Source organism: Choloepus didactylus, chromosome 13 (genome assembly GCF_015220235.1).
Source record: "Choloepus didactylus isolate mChoDid1 chromosome 13, mChoDid1.pri, whole genome shotgun sequence".
Classification (NCBI taxonomy): domain Eukaryota; kingdom Metazoa; phylum Chordata; class Mammalia; order Pilosa; family Megalonychidae; genus Choloepus; species Choloepus didactylus.
In genome coordinates, this window is record NC_051319.1 from 91709407 (window position 1) to 91731079 (window position 21673).

Below are 21673 nucleotides of genomic sequence, written 5' to 3' on the forward strand. Positions count from 1 at the left end.
AGAACTCAAAATGTACTAAACTGTCTAAAAAAAATAACACGTTACAACCTTTGCAAGACTCTCCAAGTCTTCTCAGACACAGTAGATTTTCACCCATGTGTTATCACCTTTTCTCCTGTTATCTGGTCTTTACATCTTTCATTCATCAATACATTCATTCAAGGGTAGACTGAACCAGGTCTTGGAGTTACAGGGGAACTGCAGACATGGTCCCTGCCATATGCAGCAGATGGTCCTTGATACCTGTTTTTGCCAAACCACTTAACCCAGGGAAAGTGCATTTGTTTGAAGTAAAGTAGTGCTGGGACTTTTTCTCTATGTGTTTATTCATCTATTCATTACTTCATTTAATGTGAAAACCTCCTGTTCACAGTTTGGGGGATACGGTGGTGGACAAAAATTCTCTGCCACTGTAGTGATTAAAAGAGCAAAGAACAGGTAAGTTACTAAATAAGTAACATAATTTTGAAAGTGAAAAAGTGAATTAGAGAGCCTGGGACTGCTTCTGATTGGATTTCCAAAGGGGGCACGTCTAAGAAGCTGTCAGCTGAACAGAGATCTGTGATTTGAGGAAGCAAGCCAAGTAAAGAACTGATCCCAGGAAAGGCTATTCCAAGGGAACAGCAAGTATAGAAGCCCTGAGATGGAAACAAACATGTCATGTCCCAGTAGGATAAGCGGGGAGGATAGCTGATGCCAAGCAAATGAGAGGCAGTGGCGGGAGAGGAGACTAGTGGTCATCAGGGGCCAGGTCTGTGGGACATTAAGAGCTACAGTCTGGGTTTTATTTTAAAGGCACCAGGAGATTTTTGAGCAGGAGAGTGATATGATCTGATTTATATTTTTAAAGGAGCACCTGGCTATGCACAGATAATGAATTTATGGGTAGGCAAAGTAGAGGCACAGTTAGAGGGAGCTCTTGCAGCAAGATGATGGAGGCTTGTCCTAGGGTGGTGACAGAGTTGAAAAGTGGTTGGATTTAGACTCTAATATGAAAGTAGAGAAGGTAAAGCTAATACAGTTGCAGACTTAATGAACAGCTGGATTAGGACTTCAACCCAGCATCTGCTGACCACAAAGCCTGTCTGTAACTTGGCTGCCTCTTCTTACTAATAAAGTCTGAGTAAATTCACTGAGCATTTATAGACCACACAATCTCAAGACAGGGAGGAAGCAGCTGCAACAGAGCATCTACATCCAATATTTAAAGCACCTCATATTTCCCATTTCATAAAGCCTGAGTTTACCAGCAGCTCAGGTTGACTTGATTGTGTTTTTTTGGCTGATTGCATATTTATCAGGTTTGATTGTTGAAAATACTTCTAAAATATGTAATTGTAAAACTCCGGCATAGACAGTTTCTAAACCCGCTCATCTTACAGATGTACCGGTCTCGTTTCCCACTTGAACAAATGTGAGCCAGTGTGGGTAACTGATTCTCCTTTCGTGGGTCAGGTTCCCTCAAGGCCCGAGTCCATCACTACAAGCATTAATTCTTCATTATCTGGAGCTGTCCATTTCCATGAGGGAAGGTGATGACCACAGGGAACACTTGGTAGTGAAGCCCAAATACCCTGATCATCTTTTAAAATATCCCTGATCTCTGTTTTTATCCCAAAATCAAGGACCAATTATTTCCTGTCCAATTGACTAATTGGATTCTAGATCCTTGAGACTTTGGAGTACATTTTTCTTCTAACATTAAATAAATTGATAACCAATGATTCCCAAACAGCTTGAATTAACCTCATTAGGAAGTGGCACAGTGTAGTTAGTGAGGGTTTTTAACTCAGACAAGGAGTTTTATCTGGACCTAGTTTTACCAGTTAGTTAATAACTATGTAACTTCAATAAGTTAAGTTTCTGAGCCTCCATTTCACCATCGGTAAAAAGGGATTAATAATAACTATAACCAAGGCATGTCACAAAGATTAAATGAGATGTCATATATAAAATTATGTTTGAGAATCACCCAGCATGGGCTCAGGTATGGTGTAAGTTCTCATAAACATTAATACTCTGTGTTTCTATTTTCTGTTCATTGAAAACTTCCCAAGTTTGAAGTTTTTTATTTTCAAGTGTCTTTTTTCTTAGCTTCATCCCTCCTCCCATGACTACAAGTGTGAGAAAAGTGCTGAAGTAAACCAAGGCAAAATGAGGTTTATGCCTCATTTTATTTAAAAAAAAAAAAAAACTATTTCACTGTGTGACTTTTGGCAAATTATTTTCCCTTTCTGGCCCACATTTTCTTAATGAGGGGGTGGGAATAACAGGTCCCTCATTTCTCTTCCCACCCCCAACCAAGCAAAGCTAAGTTTTCCCCATGAATTCTCATAGTGAAAAGGGGTCTGAGATAAAGCATGCAGCAAAGTAACTGAAATCAAAACAAAACAAAAACATATCTTATTTGTGGAATACACCCAGGATAAAGTCTCTAGAAGCAGAGAATTATATTCAATTGCCTTAAAACCTTCTAAGTTGATTTAAAGCCCTTTCTCTTTGTAAGGCCATAATTTAAACCAATTTAGTTGGATAAACCAGAAACCTCACTCTGAATTTATCAATATCCTCAAAGTAATCTCATCAAGATTTGAGGCACAAATTGGCTTTGAGGGAAAGAGTACATGCTTTAAAATAAAAGTCTCCTTGAAAGAATTAAGGGGGGAAAGTTTTAAAAACAAACACACACACAGAGAAAACGTAAAATTAAAACCAGCTCCTAAGCTTATAGGTTAAGGGAGAGAAAAGAATGGCGCATATTTCCTCTCCAGCTGTGTCACGTCAGGTCCCAAGACACTGTGTACCTCTACAAATGTCAACAGCCCCAACAAGGCAGGGAGGCAGTCAAGTGTGGTGGTGAGAAAACAAATGTGCTCATTCGAGAGCTGCAGAAAACAAGGAAGGAAGAAAACCAGAGTCTTCCATGGAAAATGGCACAACTGACGAAGCAATTGGACTGGTGACAAGAATGTAAGCCTAAGAATAAAGATATTGGAATTCAAATCTATATCTCATGCACATGAGTTATTTAATCTCTCATCCTGGAGTATCTTTTAATTTGATTTCAATTCAAAAACTACCCCTGGAAATGATTCTTGTTGCTAATACTAAGATCTTGAAAAAAAACCAAAAGATCAAACAATATGGGATTAGTCAATTTAACTAGATTCCAAGCAACAGGATAATAGATATTTATTTAAAATTGTTATATAAGAATATTTAAAACATAGAAAGATGTTTTGACTATACTGTGGAATGGAAAAGCAGGACATAAAACACCATGCACAATGTCCAGAATAGATAAAACTATAGAGACAGATAAAAAATTACTGGTTGCTAGGGCTGAAGTTGGGGGGATAATAGGGACTGACTGCTAGAGGATAAGGTGTTTCTTTTGGGGTGGATGAAAATGTTCTAATTGATGTGGTGATAGTTACACAACTCTGTGGATATACTAAAAAATATTAAATTGTACGCTTCAAATGGGCAAATCGTATGGTATGTGAAACATATCAAAAGAAAGGCTGTTACAGAAAAACTGTTTTAAAAACACCATGGACAATATGTGGTACTATTTTAACAAAGCCTAAGTCACTCTGGACCAGTATACTAATAATTGTAATAATGGTTATCTCTGAGTAATTCCATTATAGGTTTTTTCTTCTGCGTGTGGGGGGGGGTTGTTTTGTTTTGTTTTTTGTCCTCATTTTGTTTGATTTTTGGAAATTTTTCTACAACCACCACAATTTTTTTCAATAGGAGGAAAAAAAAAGTCCTACTCGATTTTAGTCTTAGTGCCCTAAAGTAAACCAGTCAGGATAAGTCCTAATACATTCAGCTTCTTCTGGATCTAGGTTTCCTCATCTCTAAGGAGAAGCTAGACTGAAAACTCTCAAAGAATACTCTGAAAATGCATGAATTTTACAGAACTACACTAAATCAAAACCTCTCAGCAGAATCTTACTTAGGATTTATTTTGAAAGCTGGGGGACACAGCATGAGATGTGGAATGAGAAGGTGGCATTCAAATCCAGGTTAAGAAGAATTGCTCAATGGCACTGTTTGCAAATTAGTATGAAATCCCCTAAGGTGCTGAGAGTGGGGGCCACCTTCTTGGCAAGTTGGCTGTGTAAGTGCAACCGTTGGTGTGGAGCTGCTCTGGATGTGCCAGGAGCGAGGCTGCCCCTAATGGGGAATTTGGAAGGCTTCCCCAAGCTGGGCAGAGCTTAGCAGTCCAAGTCCCATGCAGACAAGGGGCTGTTCCTCTCATCTCTCATAGCGTTAACCATTACTGCCTCATGGGAGAAAGGTGCAGAAATGGACTTAACAGTGGACTTTGAAGTAAGGGAACTCTAGTTTGAACCAATGCCTCATAGCCCCAGAGCTAGGCGAAGAGAAAGGAAGGCAGAATTTAAGGTAGTGCCATATATTGGGGTTAAGAATGTGGGCTGTGAGTCAGATAAGCTTAAATTTGAATTTTGGCTAGCATGTTCTTAGGCAAATGACCTAATTTCCCTAAATTTCTGTATCAATAAAATGTGAATACCTAGTTGGAAACCCATCTTCCTAATCGAATTTTTTTGAGAATTAAATGAGATAATGAGCAAAAAGCACTGAATAGAGATTTCAATGAATTCTAATTCTTATTATTATTAAACTAATTTTCCCTGTATATCAGCTAGATTAGACGCTCCTTTGACAATTATCACATTGCTAAGCCCAGGGCTGACAGTCAATGAACACTTATCAATCAGAAAATAACAAAATGCTTTTATTATACTTGATTTATATTATATAGGGCACCATTATAACACCTATTATACTGCAAGTGCTTTCTAACCAAAGGCTTTAGACTCCATGAATACATTTAATTCTTCCATTTGCCTTCCCTAACTGACAGATCCTTCCTTTAAAAGAATCTTGTGGTTACCAGTACACATGGACCTAATGAGACCATAAACTGTACGGTTTATACTCAGAGATGAGCTTTAAGTTTAACTGCTTCTACCCCTCAAACCAAAGAATGAATTTCAGAATAGAATGAGAGCCTGTAACACAATAGCACCAGATATAAAGCCCAAGGAAAGCTGACAGGTGCAGTGGGGGGAAGGACTGAACATCTTTGAGAAAATACACACACACACACACATACACAAATATAAAAGCATACTATTTAAATGGCCAATCCTAATAGGGGAACAAAAAAGAACCATGGACTGCTCTTTAACCAAGATATCTGAAAGGCTGAGCTTTCTGTACAAATGAAGACTATCTAAATGCTGCTAATAACTTTAGTGACTATGGTTTATGTGCAAACACAGAAAGAGGCCTCAATTAAGACATATGTATATCCAGGTTCCACCAGTCTTGATGACAACTTTCTCTATATGAAAGAAGATATGAAGTCTGTATTAACTTCATTTACATCATTTGCAGTAAGAGAAATGACCTGCCTCTTTGCAAGTGGAAATACACAAGCAGGCCCTTGAAACAGGCTGAGAGGAAGAAACTGGAAGGATGGAGGAAGCAGAGGATTGAAGGCCAGGGAAGAAAGAAGTACAAACAAGGGGTGGGCTCCACGGCACATTTGCCCAGGACCGGCCCTGGATTACAGTAACTCTGCTTGTTTTGCTAAAAATCTTTAATATTTCTCCTGGCCCAGTGATCCTACGCCAGTTTCTTAGGATCAGATCGTATTTTTAACTCTTAGGAGTTAATATTCTAGAAAGTTGTCAGTGCAAGAAAGATGTACAAGAATAAGACTTGAATTCATTCACTTTCAGATTATCTTCTCACTTTAAATTATGCCTGCAAAGTAAGTGTTAAATGTATCCACTCACTCAACAAATACTTACAGTGGGCTTAATACACAATAGCCGAAGACTAAGTGCTGGAGATTCAGAGGTAACAAAACAAAACAATGATCCCTACCCTTGTGGAATGTCCAAGGCATTATCAGGCTTTTGGGGTAGGTTATTTCCATTGGATGGCAGCCATCCCATTTAAAATATTGCCAAGAGCAACTGAAAAAAAGCTTCTTGAGAATATACAGACCCGGGGTTGTTTTCTGCTTGCTTGTTTGACTAGTCTTGATTTTGGGTAATTGTTGCCTTTGTGCCCCCATCAATGGAAGCCTTATCCAAAAGACAGACTATGCGGCAGCAAATGAATCATGGTATCATTTTAATGATACTCATTTTAATTAATACTAAAGCTCTGTTAAGGAAAGGACCTACCAATCATCATTATTCCATTTCTCTCCTGCACGAACCAAGTCTATACTCTGAATGAGAAAAAGCCTGGGATTTTAAGGGTAAAAAAAAAAAAGAAAAAACAACCAAAGACCCTTATATCCAACACAGATGTTGGCTGGCCCTGCTGAGTTTAAGCCAAGAACTGCTGCTCTCATCCATTTTCTCACTGCTCTCCATTCTCTCACAGGGAGGGCTTATTACTCCTCTCTGAATTCGAACAAAGTGAGGAAGGGCTGATCATGATCTCAAGGAAGATAGAAGACAAAATTAAGGGTCACAGGTCCATGCACTGGCAGGAACCTCTGGGATCATCTAGTTCAAGGCCCTCGCTTTCCACATGCAGAATCTGAGATGGATAATAATAAGGGTTTGCGCAGAGTCACATGTCATTTAGAGGCCAGGCCAGGCTGGAAACCATAATGTGCTGATAGCCATATCCAGGGTTCTCTTCCTTAAACTGCATCATAAAATAAGAAGTCTCCTTTGATCTACTAGTCTGAGGAGCTCCTCTTAAAAATAAAATCTCATATCCTTCATATCTCATTTTCCAGGCTTCCCTGGGGGGTGGGGGTGGGGTGCAGGTGGTAATTAAGCCATGAGAAATGTATCCTGGAATTCCAGCTGTCACCAATAGGTTCGTGGGCCATTATAACAGGGAGCTTCTCTTGCTGGCTTAGGCTGTTGGGTGTGTCCTGTAAACATTTCTCTGCCCAGCTGGATGGGAACAAGGAGCCTGGCTCCTTCTATGTCTGGGAAGAGGATGGTGACAGAAAGTGAGAAGGGGCCTTGAGCCCCAATCTGAGATTAAGCAAAGAAGAAACATAGCATCTTCTCTTCCAGTCCACACTCATACACACGTTTGGACAAAAGCCAGAAGCTCACTCAGACTGTGGCAATAGCAATGCATTAACCATGTTAGGAGGACATATACTGAGTTCTTGTTCCAATAGTGATGAAATAGATTGGACAGGCCATCCCTGCTCCTTCTGCCCTGTGAACACTGATCCACATTCGTGAGTTAACTAACAACTGTGGACGGCCGGAGGTGATGGGGGAAGGGTCACCTGTGGAAATGGAATTATTGGTTTCCTGCCTGTGAAACTAACTGCCCTCTAGAAGGGTCAATCTCAAGATCTTGTTTTGTTTTCTGTTTCTGTTTTTTTGTTGTTTTCTTTTTTTATCTGTGTGACTTTCTTCAAGTATTTAATCTCTCTGAGCTTTCCATCCAGAATGCAAAATGGTAGACATAATTGTAACTATAAAGGTTGTTGTGAGCTAGTTTGTGCTAAGACACTCAATAAATAAAAGCAATTTCTAATAGTCCCATTATGCTTAGTTCCATCTTTTCAATCACTGAGTTCCCTGAAATCTAATTACAGAAGGAAAGGTTCCTCAGGAGAAGTAGATTTTATATCGGACTCCACATAGGGAATGGGGCCAAGGGAAGAGCCCAATTGGAGGGGCTCATCCCACTCCAATGAGTGTTTTTTTTTAATTTTTTGGTGTGTGTCTGTTTCATATATTGAGATAGACATATAGCAAGTGTGACAAAAGAGGTATTTCACAGCGAAAGAAAAGTCTGAAAATAGAAGAGCCTATGTCTCTGGGTTTTCCCGGGGTCCTTCTCCTTTGTTTCCCACTTGCCCACATAAAATGGGAGAAAAGGTGGGCACTGGAGAAGTGAGCACTGACTTGAAGAGGGAGTAACCTGGGAGGAGTTATGTCCTCTTGTTAACATCCACCCTGGGAGATAATAACATGTTCAAATTTCCAGTCCCTCCTGGTCAGAAGCACTGATTTAATCAGAGAGGCACATTTACTTCTTCAGGATACATTTCTACTGTTGTAAACATGTTGTAATTTTCCAAATGTAATAAGCAGACATAATGGCTCAATAAAATATATCAATAGGCAAAAAACAGCAGGCCCTTTGGGATATGAAAGGTTTTTCTTCTTTTGCAAATTCATTTTTAGTGTTTTTTCTTTTATTTCTTTATTAGAGAAGTGGGTTTACAGAACAATCATGCATATAATACAGGATTCCCATATACCACCCCACCAACAACACCTTGCGTTGGTGTGGAATATCTGTTACAATTTATGATAGTGCATTTTTATATTTGTACTATTAAAGTTTAACTTAGGGTTCACTCTGTTGTACTAAATATAGTTCCATTTATTTTTTTCATTTTCATTCTGTTAGCATTTATACAATCTAACATTTCCCCTTTTAATCACATTTAGATACATATTTCAGTGCTGTCAATTTCAGTTTTTTCTTTTTTTTCTTCCAACCAAGGAGAAAGGGCCTAGAAGTCAGTGAAATGGGAGTTGTGAAGAAACTGCAAGAAAGGGCATTCATAACCTATGCCACTCTAGGCTGGAAGCTGATTAGGGCTGAAAAATACTGTATTCCAACTAAATAAAGAAAATGTCATTTACTTAGGTTAAGGGGAACTCTCTGTATGAAAGCCCAAAACGGGTCTAATGGACTCTGTCAGATTGTCAAAAACGAATGACAAGCGAACTGTAACCCACTGACCTTGATTCTTGAAGACAACTGTATAACTATGTAGCTTGTACAGTGTGACTGTGATTGTGAAAACTTTGTGGCTTGCACTCCCTTTATCCAGTGTATAGACACATGAGTGGGAAAATGGGGACAAAAATTAGATGAAGAATATGGTGGGATGGAGAGGATGGAAAGTTTGGGGTGTTCTTTTTTGCTTTTATTTTTATTTTGGAGTAAGGAAAAGGTTCAAAAATTGATTCTGGTGATGAATGCGCAACTGTACGATGGTGCTGTGAATAACTGATTGTACACTGTAGATGACTGTAGGGTGTGTGAATATATCTCAATAAAACTGTATTTTAAAAAAAGTAAATCAACAAAGGGGGAGGGGAATGGGATGTTTCGGATGTTCTTTTTTATTTTAGTTTTTATTTTATATTTTGGAGTAATGAAAATGTTCAAAGATTGTGATGAATGCACAACTGTCTGATGATACTATAAACAACTGATTGTACACTTTGAATGATTGTATGTTATGTGATTATATCTCAACAAAAATTGCATTAAAAATGAATGAAAAGCCTGATTCTGAGGACCACTATAACATAACCAAAGCAAGAAAAAATAACACGGTTTTCATATAGCACAGTATTATTTTTTGTTTTTGAAAACTTGGGTTAAAATAGTGTCCTAAGTAGTCTCTTTCTAAAGCAGTCCTTTGTCAAGTGTTCCTTTATGAATTTCCCCATTACAAAGTATTGAGAGTTTTCAAATAAATCAGTGCTTAATATCTTGAATACACCCAGGGTTCCCGGACCGCTTTCTTGGTCATTACTTTATTGGAGCATCTCAACTGCCCAGTGAGATAAGCAGGGAGGTTTTTTATTTATAAACTGACAGTTCTGCCACATACACTTGAATCCTCCCTGGAAATCTGTTTCTCCAGAATTCCCCTAGGTGCCCAGCTGGCTCTGTCAGAGCTACTAAGATTCACAGCCCTTTATATCCCGGGGGCAGTTTGATAGTATTTGAGAAAGGGCATGCCCTAGTTGAGAATCACCACACACCTGCTCAAAATATAAAGTAACCAGTAAGCACCAGAGAGGGGGGCCTGTTCTGAGATTTCTAAAATCAGAAGTCCAAGATGCTTTCCATTCCTAGATCTTTGATCTTTTCTCTGTTTTTCACTCTGGCATTGCCCTTCCAAGATGTCTCACACAGATAAGAGCTGGTTTGGGGTGACTCCTTTTCTATTTAGTCTCCCAAACTCTAGTCTTTCATCTTCTAATAATTTTTCTCAATCCAAACTGATACCTCTTGAAAAAAAAAGAGTATGCACAGATCCAGGGATGTGGCTGTACCTGGTTCTTTCCCCAGGTTCTTGTCAGGCCCCCAGCCCAAATGGTGCAGATATCTGGGTATTCCTCCAGTTCATAAATGCCCCTTCACTTCCCTCCCTTGCAAAAAAATTTCCATGGCACCCACAACACTCACAACCACACCCTGCACGTGAGAGCACAGAGTTCTGAGTACATGCCCTAGACTGAACTTTCCAAGGCATATTCCTAACTAAGGATGTGTCCTCTGGCACTTCCCAAATATCACACACACACAAACCTATGTCTAGAGTAGTGGAAATGCATTATCTGCAAGATAGTATTTACAGAAATCCACTTAGTATATACAAAGGGCCAGTTCTCCATAATTTGTCTCCTGGAGGGAATTCTGGATCTCCTAACCCAAATCTTTCACAAGCTCAGGTTCAGGTACCTCTGCGAGGCAGCCGCTGTACCAGGGAAGCTTAGGCTTTGAAATTATGTAAATGCTGGATTTGACTTCCAGTTTGCCCCAAAATTCTCACTCTGAGTAACTGGCTTCACCTGGCTATGTTTCATTTTCCTTAACTATAAAATGGGTTCTTGGTAGAGACACTAATAAGAAAAACCTGTAAAGCACTGGAACCTAAGTATGAGGTCCCTGCCCACCCCTATGGTCAGCTTCTGGTTATAGCTTACATCATACGAAAACAAGACTGCAACTATCAGAACTTTCTACCTGCAGAATTGATGTAGTAGCTACATGCAAAAAATTGTTAATTATACTTATTTAGCATAAATGGTAAGAAAATCCAAGACATGGGATTTTTGATGGTGGCATGAAAAATATGCTTCATGGGTTCTAGCAGCAGAGACTGCCTCAGTCTTTCCTCTAAACCATTTGCCCTCCCAACACCTAGTAACAGTGAAGGTAGAAGAAATACCAAGAGGGAGTGGAGGTGAGAAGCAGGCATGTTTGAGGTTTGCCTCTAACATTTATTATATCTGTGACCTTGGGCAAATGTATAGTTATATATAATTTTAATATATAAATTAGATTAAATCTAATATATAAATTAGATTATACATATCATGTTATCTCTATATAACAGGGATCACTATGCATATAATTATATATGCAAATATTTATAAAATGGGGATAACTATAGCATCACTTAGGCAGTGTTGATTCAAGGATTAAATGAGACAATGCATATAAAGATATAGCACAATGTCTGGCCCAAAATACACACTCAATAGGTGTGAGCTATTACTAGGAACAATTTTTAATCCATCCATTCATTCATTTAACAGATAATCACTATGCATCTCTATGCCAGTCACTGCACTAAGCAGTGGAGACAGAGGTGAAGGAGCATCCAACAACTGTTACTGAGATAAAAGAGAAGATCCATGAAGACGACCTGAAAAGGAACAATGACGACCAAGGCCTGGGCCACACACAAAGGCCCCAGGCAATTTCACTCAGTGGCAGAGAAATCCACCCTTCCAGGGAACCAATAAGCGTAGGGCAGTAAGAACACTTGAATCCCAGGAGAAGGGCAAAAATAGGTGAAAGGAAAGAAAAAAAAAATGATGGCAGAGAGTCGTGCCTGGGGAGGCAAAGGGTACAAGGACAAGAAAGACTGTTTCCATCAGTCCTCAGATTATAGTGACAGGTTAGCTACTGGGTGGGGCAGCCTTCATAGAAAGGAATATAGAGAGGACAGGAAACTTCATTAAAATTCCATAAGCTTACCATTAAAAAATGCATTAAAATTGACAATAGGGGCCAGGTGTCATATTTTTTACTTTCATTCATATTTCCTGTATTTATATACCTGTGTCCATATTTTTTACATTTTAACTATATTTAAGAAAAGCATCTCAATCCTTGTGATATTTAGATAACCTTAATCATTTATAGGCATGCAAACATACAAAAATATTTTATTCTAAAGTAGAATCCTTGTTCCTGGAAATACAAGCACAAAGCATGAGAAAAATCTCAAATGGATGCCTTGCCCCCAAAGATCAACAACTCCTTTCTTCCATGTCCCCCATCCCAGTTTTAACAATGAATATGAGGCAGCCTGGCTTGATGAAATTCACAACCACTGTCCACTTCTGTCACAGCTGCTGGAGACAGGCAGCGATGCAGCACCACGCCCCAGGCTCAGAGAGAAAGGATAGAAGCCTCACGGAGAATGAAGGATATACCCCAGGGAAGATCATTCAAACAGAAACAAAAGAGAACCTTCCACAAACCTGGCTCCAGTATCAGGGGACAGACACACTTACTGAAGCCTCCAAGGCATGTTATGGAGACAGAATTTCTTTATCTTTCCTCAAAGGATTCCAAGAAGGATGGGCGTGGTCCTCAAAGCTATATCACTAGCTGAGTTCATAAGAAGAACCATTGTGGTCTTCAGACTAAGAGGGAAAAATAACATCGATTTTCTGCCTATTCCAAACAGGAAAATTGGCAAATGTATACTGGATATACAGAGGCATGTATGTAGCATACCTCGCGCGTGTAATAGGATGGAAGCTGAGCTTTTGTCCTAATCAGTTTCCTTTTTTTTGGATGATACTTTCCACAGCTCTTTACAAAAACTGGCATTAAAACAAAAAAAACTAACTGCATTGAAATGCCCCCCCCAATGTTTCTTTAATAATGCAAAGCCAATGATATCAGGTAAAGGCAAAGGGGGGGATGGTTTAATGCCAGCCTGACAAAAAGATTCCCACCCACACCAAATCCTCTCTGCCTGGGGAATGTATCTTCCCTGGGAACAACTGGACAGTAGGTAGAGGTAGGGTGCATTTGTACGGACTGAAGTTCAGGTGCATGAAAACGGCATGAAGCGGAAAGAGAAACCCCTTAACAATAAAGCGTACTAGGAGCAGGAGCAGCTTCTTCCTTCCTGCAGAGGGGAAGGTCCTGCATAGCAATCCCAAACACACTGGGCGTTCCAGGAATAACAGGACAAGTGCAAACAGACTCAGGCCCACAGCAAAACCTGGCAGATCCGGGCAAATTCACGACTGTAGCAGGTAAAGCTCTGCCCTGGGGCAACTGCAAAACCTCCCAGGGGTCTGCTGATCACTTCCTTTGTTCGCCTAGCAAAGATGGAGTAGCCAACCATTCCCCCATACATACACACACACACATCCCACCAAGGTTTAATCAAATTCACTGCGGACAAAGCATAGGCACACTGCTTTGTGCTAAACTAACAAATGTCATAAAATTTTTAATGCCCAGCCGTATGTACCTAATATTCAGCACACCCCGCAAGGAATTTAGGACCGGGGCGGGGTATTTTACCCGGGAGAGTGCATTGCTGGGCGCGGCTGAAGATGCGGCTTCTGTACCTGATTCTGGCACATGCCCTCTCCACCCCGTCCTAGTCGCACATCTAGAGCTTCTGACACCCGCCGGCCCCGGGTGGCTCGGTCTTGCACACAATGGCAGTTGAAAGCGGCATACACCCAGCGTGCTCCTGCGACTGCAAACTAAAATCTGCTTTAAAAACTCAGCCTTTTTTTTTTTTTTTTTTTGCGTGAAGGGAGGGAAATGACATGAAAAATGAGAAATGCATCGAGATCAAAAATGGTGTTCATTCCTGCTGCAGCCACGTTAGTTCCTGACGCACTGAAATCTGAATTGGGGTGAATGCAGGCAAGAAGAGGACAAGGAGACGACGGATGGTTCAGATACCCCCCTCTCTTTCGGCGCCAGAGCAGAGACGCGGGACAGGAGCTCCAAGAGGGGCGCGGTCGGGCTGACTAGTACCCCGGGGAAAGTGTCATTTCTCCTTACCCCGCCCGGCCAAAAGCAACCTTAAACAAAAAGCACACCTGAGCCGCAGGCGGCGCACACAGTCACCCCAGGCGGCGCAAGGGTCCAGGGAGAGCCATGAGCTTTACGCTCTTTGGAAACTACCGGATGGTGGGAAAAGAAGATAAATAATCCAGAGTTCTCCGCGCCGCTGTTTGGCTTTCGTCTTTGTTGTGTTTTCTCCAAATCCCCAGGGTCGTCCCGTCTGTCTGGCGTCCGCCTCGCCGACTAGACTGACCGCCGCTCTCCACCACCCGGACCCCCCGGTCCCTGGTCCCTCCCGCGGGACCGATTCGGGGAAGCGGCTGAGGTCAAAGCCGCGCCCGCCGGCGGGCGGACTGCGAGCGAGCGAGCGAGCCAGGGAGGCAGCGGCGCCCGGACTCACCGTGATCCGCGGGATATTCTTCTTGCCTTGGTAGGACATGGTGGCGCCGGTGGCTGCAGCAGCCGCCTCCCTCCCTCTTCTTCTGCTCCTGCTCGCCGGTGCCTTCCTCCGCGCACAGCGACCGAAGATCAGGTGGAGCGAATGGTGCGCTGGCCGCGACCGCCGCCTCCTCTCTCCTCTCGCCTCCGCCCCCTCCCAGGCTCCCTCGGCGGCTGCCAGAGACAATAGTAAATCTCCCTGGTCCCCCTTTCACCCCCGACCCCCCACCCCTGCCACACACACCCTCCTCCACTCGCGTTCACGCCCGGGTTTTTTTCTGTGTTGTTTTGTTTTTTTTTTTCTTTTGCGATGCCAGCTGGGACCCGGTAAGACAAGAATGGCTGATCTGCGACTCCTCCCTCTTCTCGCTAGTCCCTATTGATTTTCCTCTTTGCATCTGCCTCACCCACTTTTTCTTTTTTTTTTGACTTGTGAGCCTGGCCGAGCCATCCTGCTCTACGTCCACCAGGGGGCGCGAGGGACTTTTCGGGCGGGGATGCTGCAGCCTAGGGTGTGCGAAGAGAGAGGTACCAGCGTCGCCCTCAGGCCTCGCAGGACAAGCCGGAGCAAACGCTTACGCCCCCACCAGCCTCTCGTCCGACTACCAACCTTCGCCACCCTCATCTCAGGAGATGGCCCCGGACTTCCTTCCCGGAACTCGCTCTCCTCCGCCGTCATGCACACTGGATGCGGTTGCCGCCGCCTTTGTTACCGGGAAAGGCTGGGCGCCGCCCCTGCTGGTCCCGGGGTGTGTAAAAACCTCGGGTGCAATCCCCTGGAAAGCCGAGGACAGGTCAGTCTGTGGGCAGCCTGTCCGGCCCGCTGATGTCCCGAGAGCATGAGAATACTGAACGTATCGGAAAATGTAAGCAATTATTCACCTTCGGTTGTCTGTAATTTAAAAATAATCTCAAAATAATATATTTTTAAAGAAACTCCACAGCCTGACTCTTAATATCGGAAAAAGAGCATCAGTGCTGCTCTGTGAGTTAAAAGGCAGAAAACACCTGTAGACGGAAGGCAAAAGCTCTAGCATGTTCCTGATGTACAGTCATGGATTTTGTGAGTACTACTGCTGCAACCCCCACCTCCACCCCCACCCCCGTCCTTGGTAATGAACCACATGCATTGCTCAGCATCCTGAGTTACTTTACACAGGCTAGATGGACAAAGGTTAATACGTTTTTTGGGGGAGTGGGAATATGGCCTCTCAGTGTTGGAATGCGTTGTCCCTCCTAGATGCTAAAATCAAATGACCAGAGAAACAGATTTGGAGGGCCACTGTGGGTGGAGGCTGATGGTCTTCTGGGATGGGGAGCTTCTTCAGTAACCCCAAGCATACAATTCTAATAATAAACAAACAAGTAGTTTGCATCCAGGAGAGATCACAAGGAATGATGTAAATACACCACCACCACCCCCAAAAAAAGTGGTTTGACATGAAAAAATTGCATAAACACAGCCTCAAGACTATTCTATCACCCATCCCCACCCCACCCCCATGTCCCAGTTGTCAACCCTAATGGTCTAATAAATAGAAATTCTGCAGATGTCACTAAGCATGACTAGGTCTGTATTAGGAATCTTGAATGCAAATTTCTTTAAGGCAGGCCACACACTTCTAGAAATCTCTTCATTGAACTGAAGGTTTATTTTGCAATAGAGAAACTATATAAGGCAGACACAGAAATAAGGTACAGAATACCCCAGTTTGGGTTTTCCATAAACCTGAAATGAACTGGCCTGGTCTTATAATCAAAGGGCAGACTAAGGCCCACTAAACACTTTCCTCAAGTGAGTTAATCCAAGCTTCTGGTTATTCTTGGGTAACTGAACTGAATGCAGTCTTCACAGGAAAAGTCCACAGCATTCTGCACTTCATTTCTGTGCTCCTCTGGCAAGGAGGATGCATACCAGGCAAAGGTCACCTCCCTGTACTCTTTTGCAAAGTACAAGGAAAAAAAAAAAAAAAAAACTGAAGCCAAAGGCACGCCCTAACCATTTTGCTTTGTTCTAGAAGCTTAAGTGTGCTAAAACCACTAGCCAAGACTTGTGAAATTACAAAGCATTCTGGGGGATTGGCATGCAAATGAGCAGGATTATATTTAGAACCAAGTAAAAGAATTAACTACATACTATGGAACCCTGCAGAGTTCGCTTTCTTTCCCATAGATTATACTGCCCAGAACTTGCTGGAAGGGACCTTACAAAGGTGTTTAAGAAAAGCAAAACTATGTAGGAAACATTAGAGTATTAAAGAAATAATTGCCTTTTTTAAAAATTGCATGGATTTCTTTGCCTTTCTTGCATCCTAATTATCTCCTTTGTTACTGTCATTACAATCCAGAACATCCTCTACTAAATACATTTAAACCATATTTTTGATCGCTTGATTATTATATATGTGCATTGTTGTTGTTTCAAATTACAAGACTTGGTTAAAACTCATGAAGTCAGCTTTGCAAGAAAAGGCCAGACCAGATAGGAATTGTGATGTGTGCTCCCAATAGACTGCAGTGACAAGCCATGCACAGCAAGACATAATAACCAGGTAATCAGTTCAAGCTGTTGCCATCACCACAAATGTTCAACAACCACTATTTTTTCCCTCTTCCTTCTCCTTCAATCATCTTTCTCCTTCTTAAAATCAAAATAAAGTGTATAAAATGAGTTTGAAAGAAAAAAACCTTTCTTGACTATGCATGGATTCCATGGCATAAAAAAGGCAGCCATCAACACAAGGATGCCTCTGTGTCTGGCCAAGAGAGAAAGGTAGAACTAGCATGGATATTTTCCACAGTAGAATGAGTCTGAAAGGTTTTCCTTGGATATGCGGTCATGTTTGGATTTATGTATCTCAGGAAACATGAAAAAAAAGAGGAAAAGAGGGAGAGGGAGACAGAGACACACTGAGAGGGACTCAATTTATGGTCTCAGAGAAACTTAATTTTTGCTACAGCCACAGACTGCAGAACCTTAGTCAATGGCTCAGACCAATGATTTGGCATTATCCTTGACTTGTCTTCATCTCACACACAATATTTACTCTGAAAGCAAATGCTCTTGGTCTGTCTTTCAAATGTATCCAGACTATGATCACTAGTGTCTACCTGCAAAGCTCTCCAGTGTCTAGCCTCCTGTGTCTCCTACCTAGACTACTGCAGGAACCTCCTGAGTTTTGTGTCTCACCATCATTAATTCATTCATTCATTCATTCTCACAATATTCACATATTTGCTGTGTGCTTACTGCGTGCCATTATTTTTCTAGGTGCTAGTGTCATAGAGGTGAATTAAAAAAGAAAAAAGTCCCAGATCGCATGGAGTGCACATTACACTCGTATTCAAAAGAGCACCACCTGTCACTTGCTAGCCCCCTTTCCTGCTTTATTTATCATCATGATACTTTTCAGCATCTGATGTATTAATTTATTATTGGTGTATTGTCCTCCCCTTCACTAGCAAGTAAAGCTCCTTGAGGACAGGGAATTTGTTTTATTTGCTGCTGTGTCCTGGATGCCTGAAATAGGGACTTGCCCATAGGAGTTGCTCAGTAATTATTAGGCAAATGAATGTAACAATATTTCTAATTGTCTCTGAAGAAAGAATAAATAGGCAGAATAGGGTTTTCTTTTAATAAAAGGCATGTAATGAGAATCTAGATTTAAGAACACCTATTTTTGCTTTTCTAAAGCCTCAGAGTGTTTCCTGATTCTAGAGTTCAGAGTAGTTAGATTCAAGATGGTGAGGATTTACTTTGCTTACATGATACAATCTGAAAATTCCATAGCAACATTTGGCCAAAAAATGACTCAGTGGAATCTGTTTGGTATCTGAGCACTGACTAGATGCTGTGGCTTTGATAGGATCTGCCCTGGAAGTTATGGAGAAGACCAGAAGCCCTGTGTTAATATGAAGAATTTATTTAGAAAAACAATTATCTTGAGTTCAGAGGAAAAATTATGGTCCAGAGCCTATAACTGGTGTACCAATTAGAGATCTGGGCTTGGGAGCAAGATGGAGCTAGGTCCATCTTCCATTTCGACCACCTCCTCTTGCTATGACCTTCAACAGATTAAACGTTTTGCACCTCAGTTTCCTCATCCCTAAAATAAGTATCTTAATACCTACCTCACAGTATTTTTGTGATATTTATTAATCTGTTCAACTAATTTTTATTGTGTACCTCCTTCAGGTACCTAGGCACTAGTGATACAAATATTTGAACAAAGCAGACAAAAATCCCTGCCCTCGAGAATCCCTAGGGAAAGAAATGTCAAGAATAAAAAAATACAATACATAGTATTTTAAATGGTGGTGAATAAACAGGGAATGGGGAAGTGAAAGTCGTTCGGGGTGTTGAGGATAGAGCAGCCATTTTACAAGAGAGAATGGCAGCTTGGACAAAACAATTACAGTGGAAGAAGTGAGAAATGGTCAGATAGTGGATATATTTCAAGGTAAAACCAACAGTATTTAGTGATGGATTTGCTTGGGGTGTGGTAAAAAAGAGAGGAATCAAGGATAACACTAAATGTTCTTGGCCTGAGCAACTCAAAGAAAGAAGGTGCATTTTAGTGAGATAGGGAAAATTGTGGGAGGAATGGGATTGAAGGCCAAGTCGGGAATATTACTGTGGACATTGATATTAAATATCTAAGTGACCTGTTGAGAGGGCAAGTGGATATTTGAGATTGGAACTCCAGGAAGAGATCTGGGTTGAAGATGTAAATTTGGGAGTCGTTAGCATATAAGGTGATATTTAAGGCAAAAATGCTGAATGATATGACCAAGGAAGTGAGTAGAGAGAAGAGATCTGAGGTAAATTAGCATCCTGAGGGGAGGTGAGCAACCAGGAAAAGAAACAGTGACCAATGCGATGGAGGGAACACCGTAAGAGTATGGTGTTCTGAAGGCCAATTAACAAAAGTATTCCAAGGAAGAGAATGTGTTCACTTTGTTAAATGCTGTTGAAAGGTCAAGGAAGAGGAGAACTGAGATTTAGCCAGTGCAATAAAACATTGTCAAGGTCATTGAAGACCTTCACCAGAGCACCTATAAAATGAGTATCTTAATACCCACTTCACAGTGTAATTTTGTGAGGATGTATTAATTCATTCAACTAATATTTACTGAGTACTATGAGTACCAGAGCAATTTTGAAGGAGTCATGGGAGTGAAACCTGACTGGAGTGTTTTCAAGATAAAAAGAATGTGGAAATTGGAGACAGCTAATATAGACAATTCTTTCAAGGCCTTTTACTGGAAAAGGGGACAGGGAAATGGAGCAGGAGCTAGTAGAGTTAAGTGGAATCTAATATGGGAGGGATAATGATATGGTTGTATGCAGACGGGACTGATTCAGTAAGAGAGACGAAATTTCATGATACAGGAGAGAAAAGGAAAGATGGGACTTTTGCTATATCGCAGTTCTTGAACAGATGAAATGGGTAGCATCTGGTGCACAAGTGGAGGGCTTGCCCTAAACTAGGGGCAAGAATGGCTCCTCCACAGTAACCAAAGAGAACTCACTGGCACAAGACAGGTAGCTGCGTAAATGTTATGGAGAGGATTTGTGGACGTTGCCCCCCAACTGTGTCTATTTTCTCTGCCATCAGCTAAGAGAGTGAGGGAGAAGTTGCTGGAAGTTAAAGGGAGTGCAGTTGGTATGAAATAATTTTCTAGAAGAGTAAAGCGACTAAGGAAATATGGAGTGATTGTCTGGCAGCACTCAGGATTCTCTTCAATTAGTGGCCCTGATTTAAACGGAGACCAGTGAGCTTGGTTGCAGGCCTGCCTCCAGCCACACACAGCTGCAAAAGGCATGCATTGAGTAGGTAGGGTGTAGAATTTAACAAGGGTTTTGCTAGATAAGTGCTGAAAAGGAAGAGAGAAACTTAAGGGAAATGAAAATGGAATCTAAGCTGGTGAAGACAGAAGGGAGGACATTAAGGGGGGGGGGGCGGTGGAACATAGTGAAAATGTTGAAGATTAAATAATATTATGCATGTTAAGCTCTTAGGTACAAAGTAATTTAATTAGATAGCTGCTACTTCTACCATTATTTTTCATGCTTCTATTATTACGTGCTAAACTCATTTATGTCAGGGACCATGAATTACTTATTGTGCCAGTCTGTATATATTATGTCCCCCAGAAAAAGCCATATTCTTTAATGCAGTCTTGTGGGGGCAGATTGATTAATCTTTTTGAATAGGGTGTGACTTCTTGATTGAATGCTTCCGTAGGAGATTTGGCCCATTCAAGTTAGGTCTTGATAGTTTACTGGAGTCCTTTAAAGGGAGCTCTCACAGAGAGCAGAGGCAGGCATTTTGGAGAAGGCCATTGAAAGCTGATGCTTGGAGATGCAGGCAGGACATTTGAAGATGCTAAGCTAAGAGATGCGAGCCCAGAGTTTGCTCCAGAGAAACTAAGAGAAGACCCCCAGATGGTTAGATGCACAGGAGCCGAAGAGGCTAAGAGAGCCAAGCCCAGAGACATTTTTGAAGAACACCTTTTTGAAACGCAACCTGGGACCAGCAGACACCAGCCACATGCCTTCCCAGCTGACAGAGGTGTTCTGGACACCATTGGCCTTTCCTCAGTGAAAGTATCTTCTTGTTGATGCCTTAGGTTGGACACTTTCATGGCCTTAGGACTGTAAATTTCTAACCAAATAAACTCTTTTTATAAAAGCCAATCTATTTCTGGTATTTTGCATAATGGCAGCACTAGCAAACCAGAAGACTTATCTTTGTAATCCCCAGCTCCTATATCGTGCTTGGAATAGAGTAAAATCAATGGGGAAAAAAATTAGCTAAATAGATAGAGGGAGAAAGTATAGAATAATTTTGTCTTCTTCTTAATCTCCAAAATATCTAAAATAAATGCTGAGTCATTTACACAATTTTGACTGTTAAAAATATTTTCTTTTTTTAAACAAATATCTTTATATTTTGCCACATTAAAATGGTAAACATTTCTGCCTACATCCTGATTTGAAGGATAGAGAAAGAAATAGCTCTCAAATAAATGTAGAAGAGTTTTGCAGGTGCAAAATCCACATGCCAGGCCTTGGTCAAATACATAGGCTATGCTAATGTCTATAAATATTTATTCTTACAAATACATATTTATTCTTAGAACTGCCCATTAAATCATTTGGTTCCATTAATTTTATCTACAATCAAACAAAGGAAATCTTAGTCATGTACTTCCAGGGTCACAGAATGAAAATCAAAGTGATGATTCGTCTGCTATTATTAAATGTTTACATATTAAATACACGGAAATAACCTGTCAAACAATACTACCTTTGATATAT

The 21673-nt window shown here is 41.2% G+C and overlaps 1 protein-coding gene across 2 annotated transcripts in view; it reads right to left on the bottom strand.

The window, feature by feature from the left end:
* The window catches only part of DPYSL3 (dihydropyrimidinase like 3), a 129920-nt gene that overhangs the window by 71525 nt on the left and 36722 nt on the right, over positions 1–21673 (bottom strand). The window contains exon 1 of one of the 2 annotated variants that reach the window (XM_037801400.1): positions 14312–14520. The exons of the other annotated variant lie outside the window; for it this stretch is intronic. Within the exon in view, the coding sequence (XP_037657328.1) occupies positions 14312–14350 (39 nt within the window). The 5' untranslated portion in view covers positions 14351–14520. Of the gene's footprint in view, positions 1–14311; positions 14521–21673 lie in introns of those variants that run through there. 2 annotated transcript variants of the gene reach the window in all.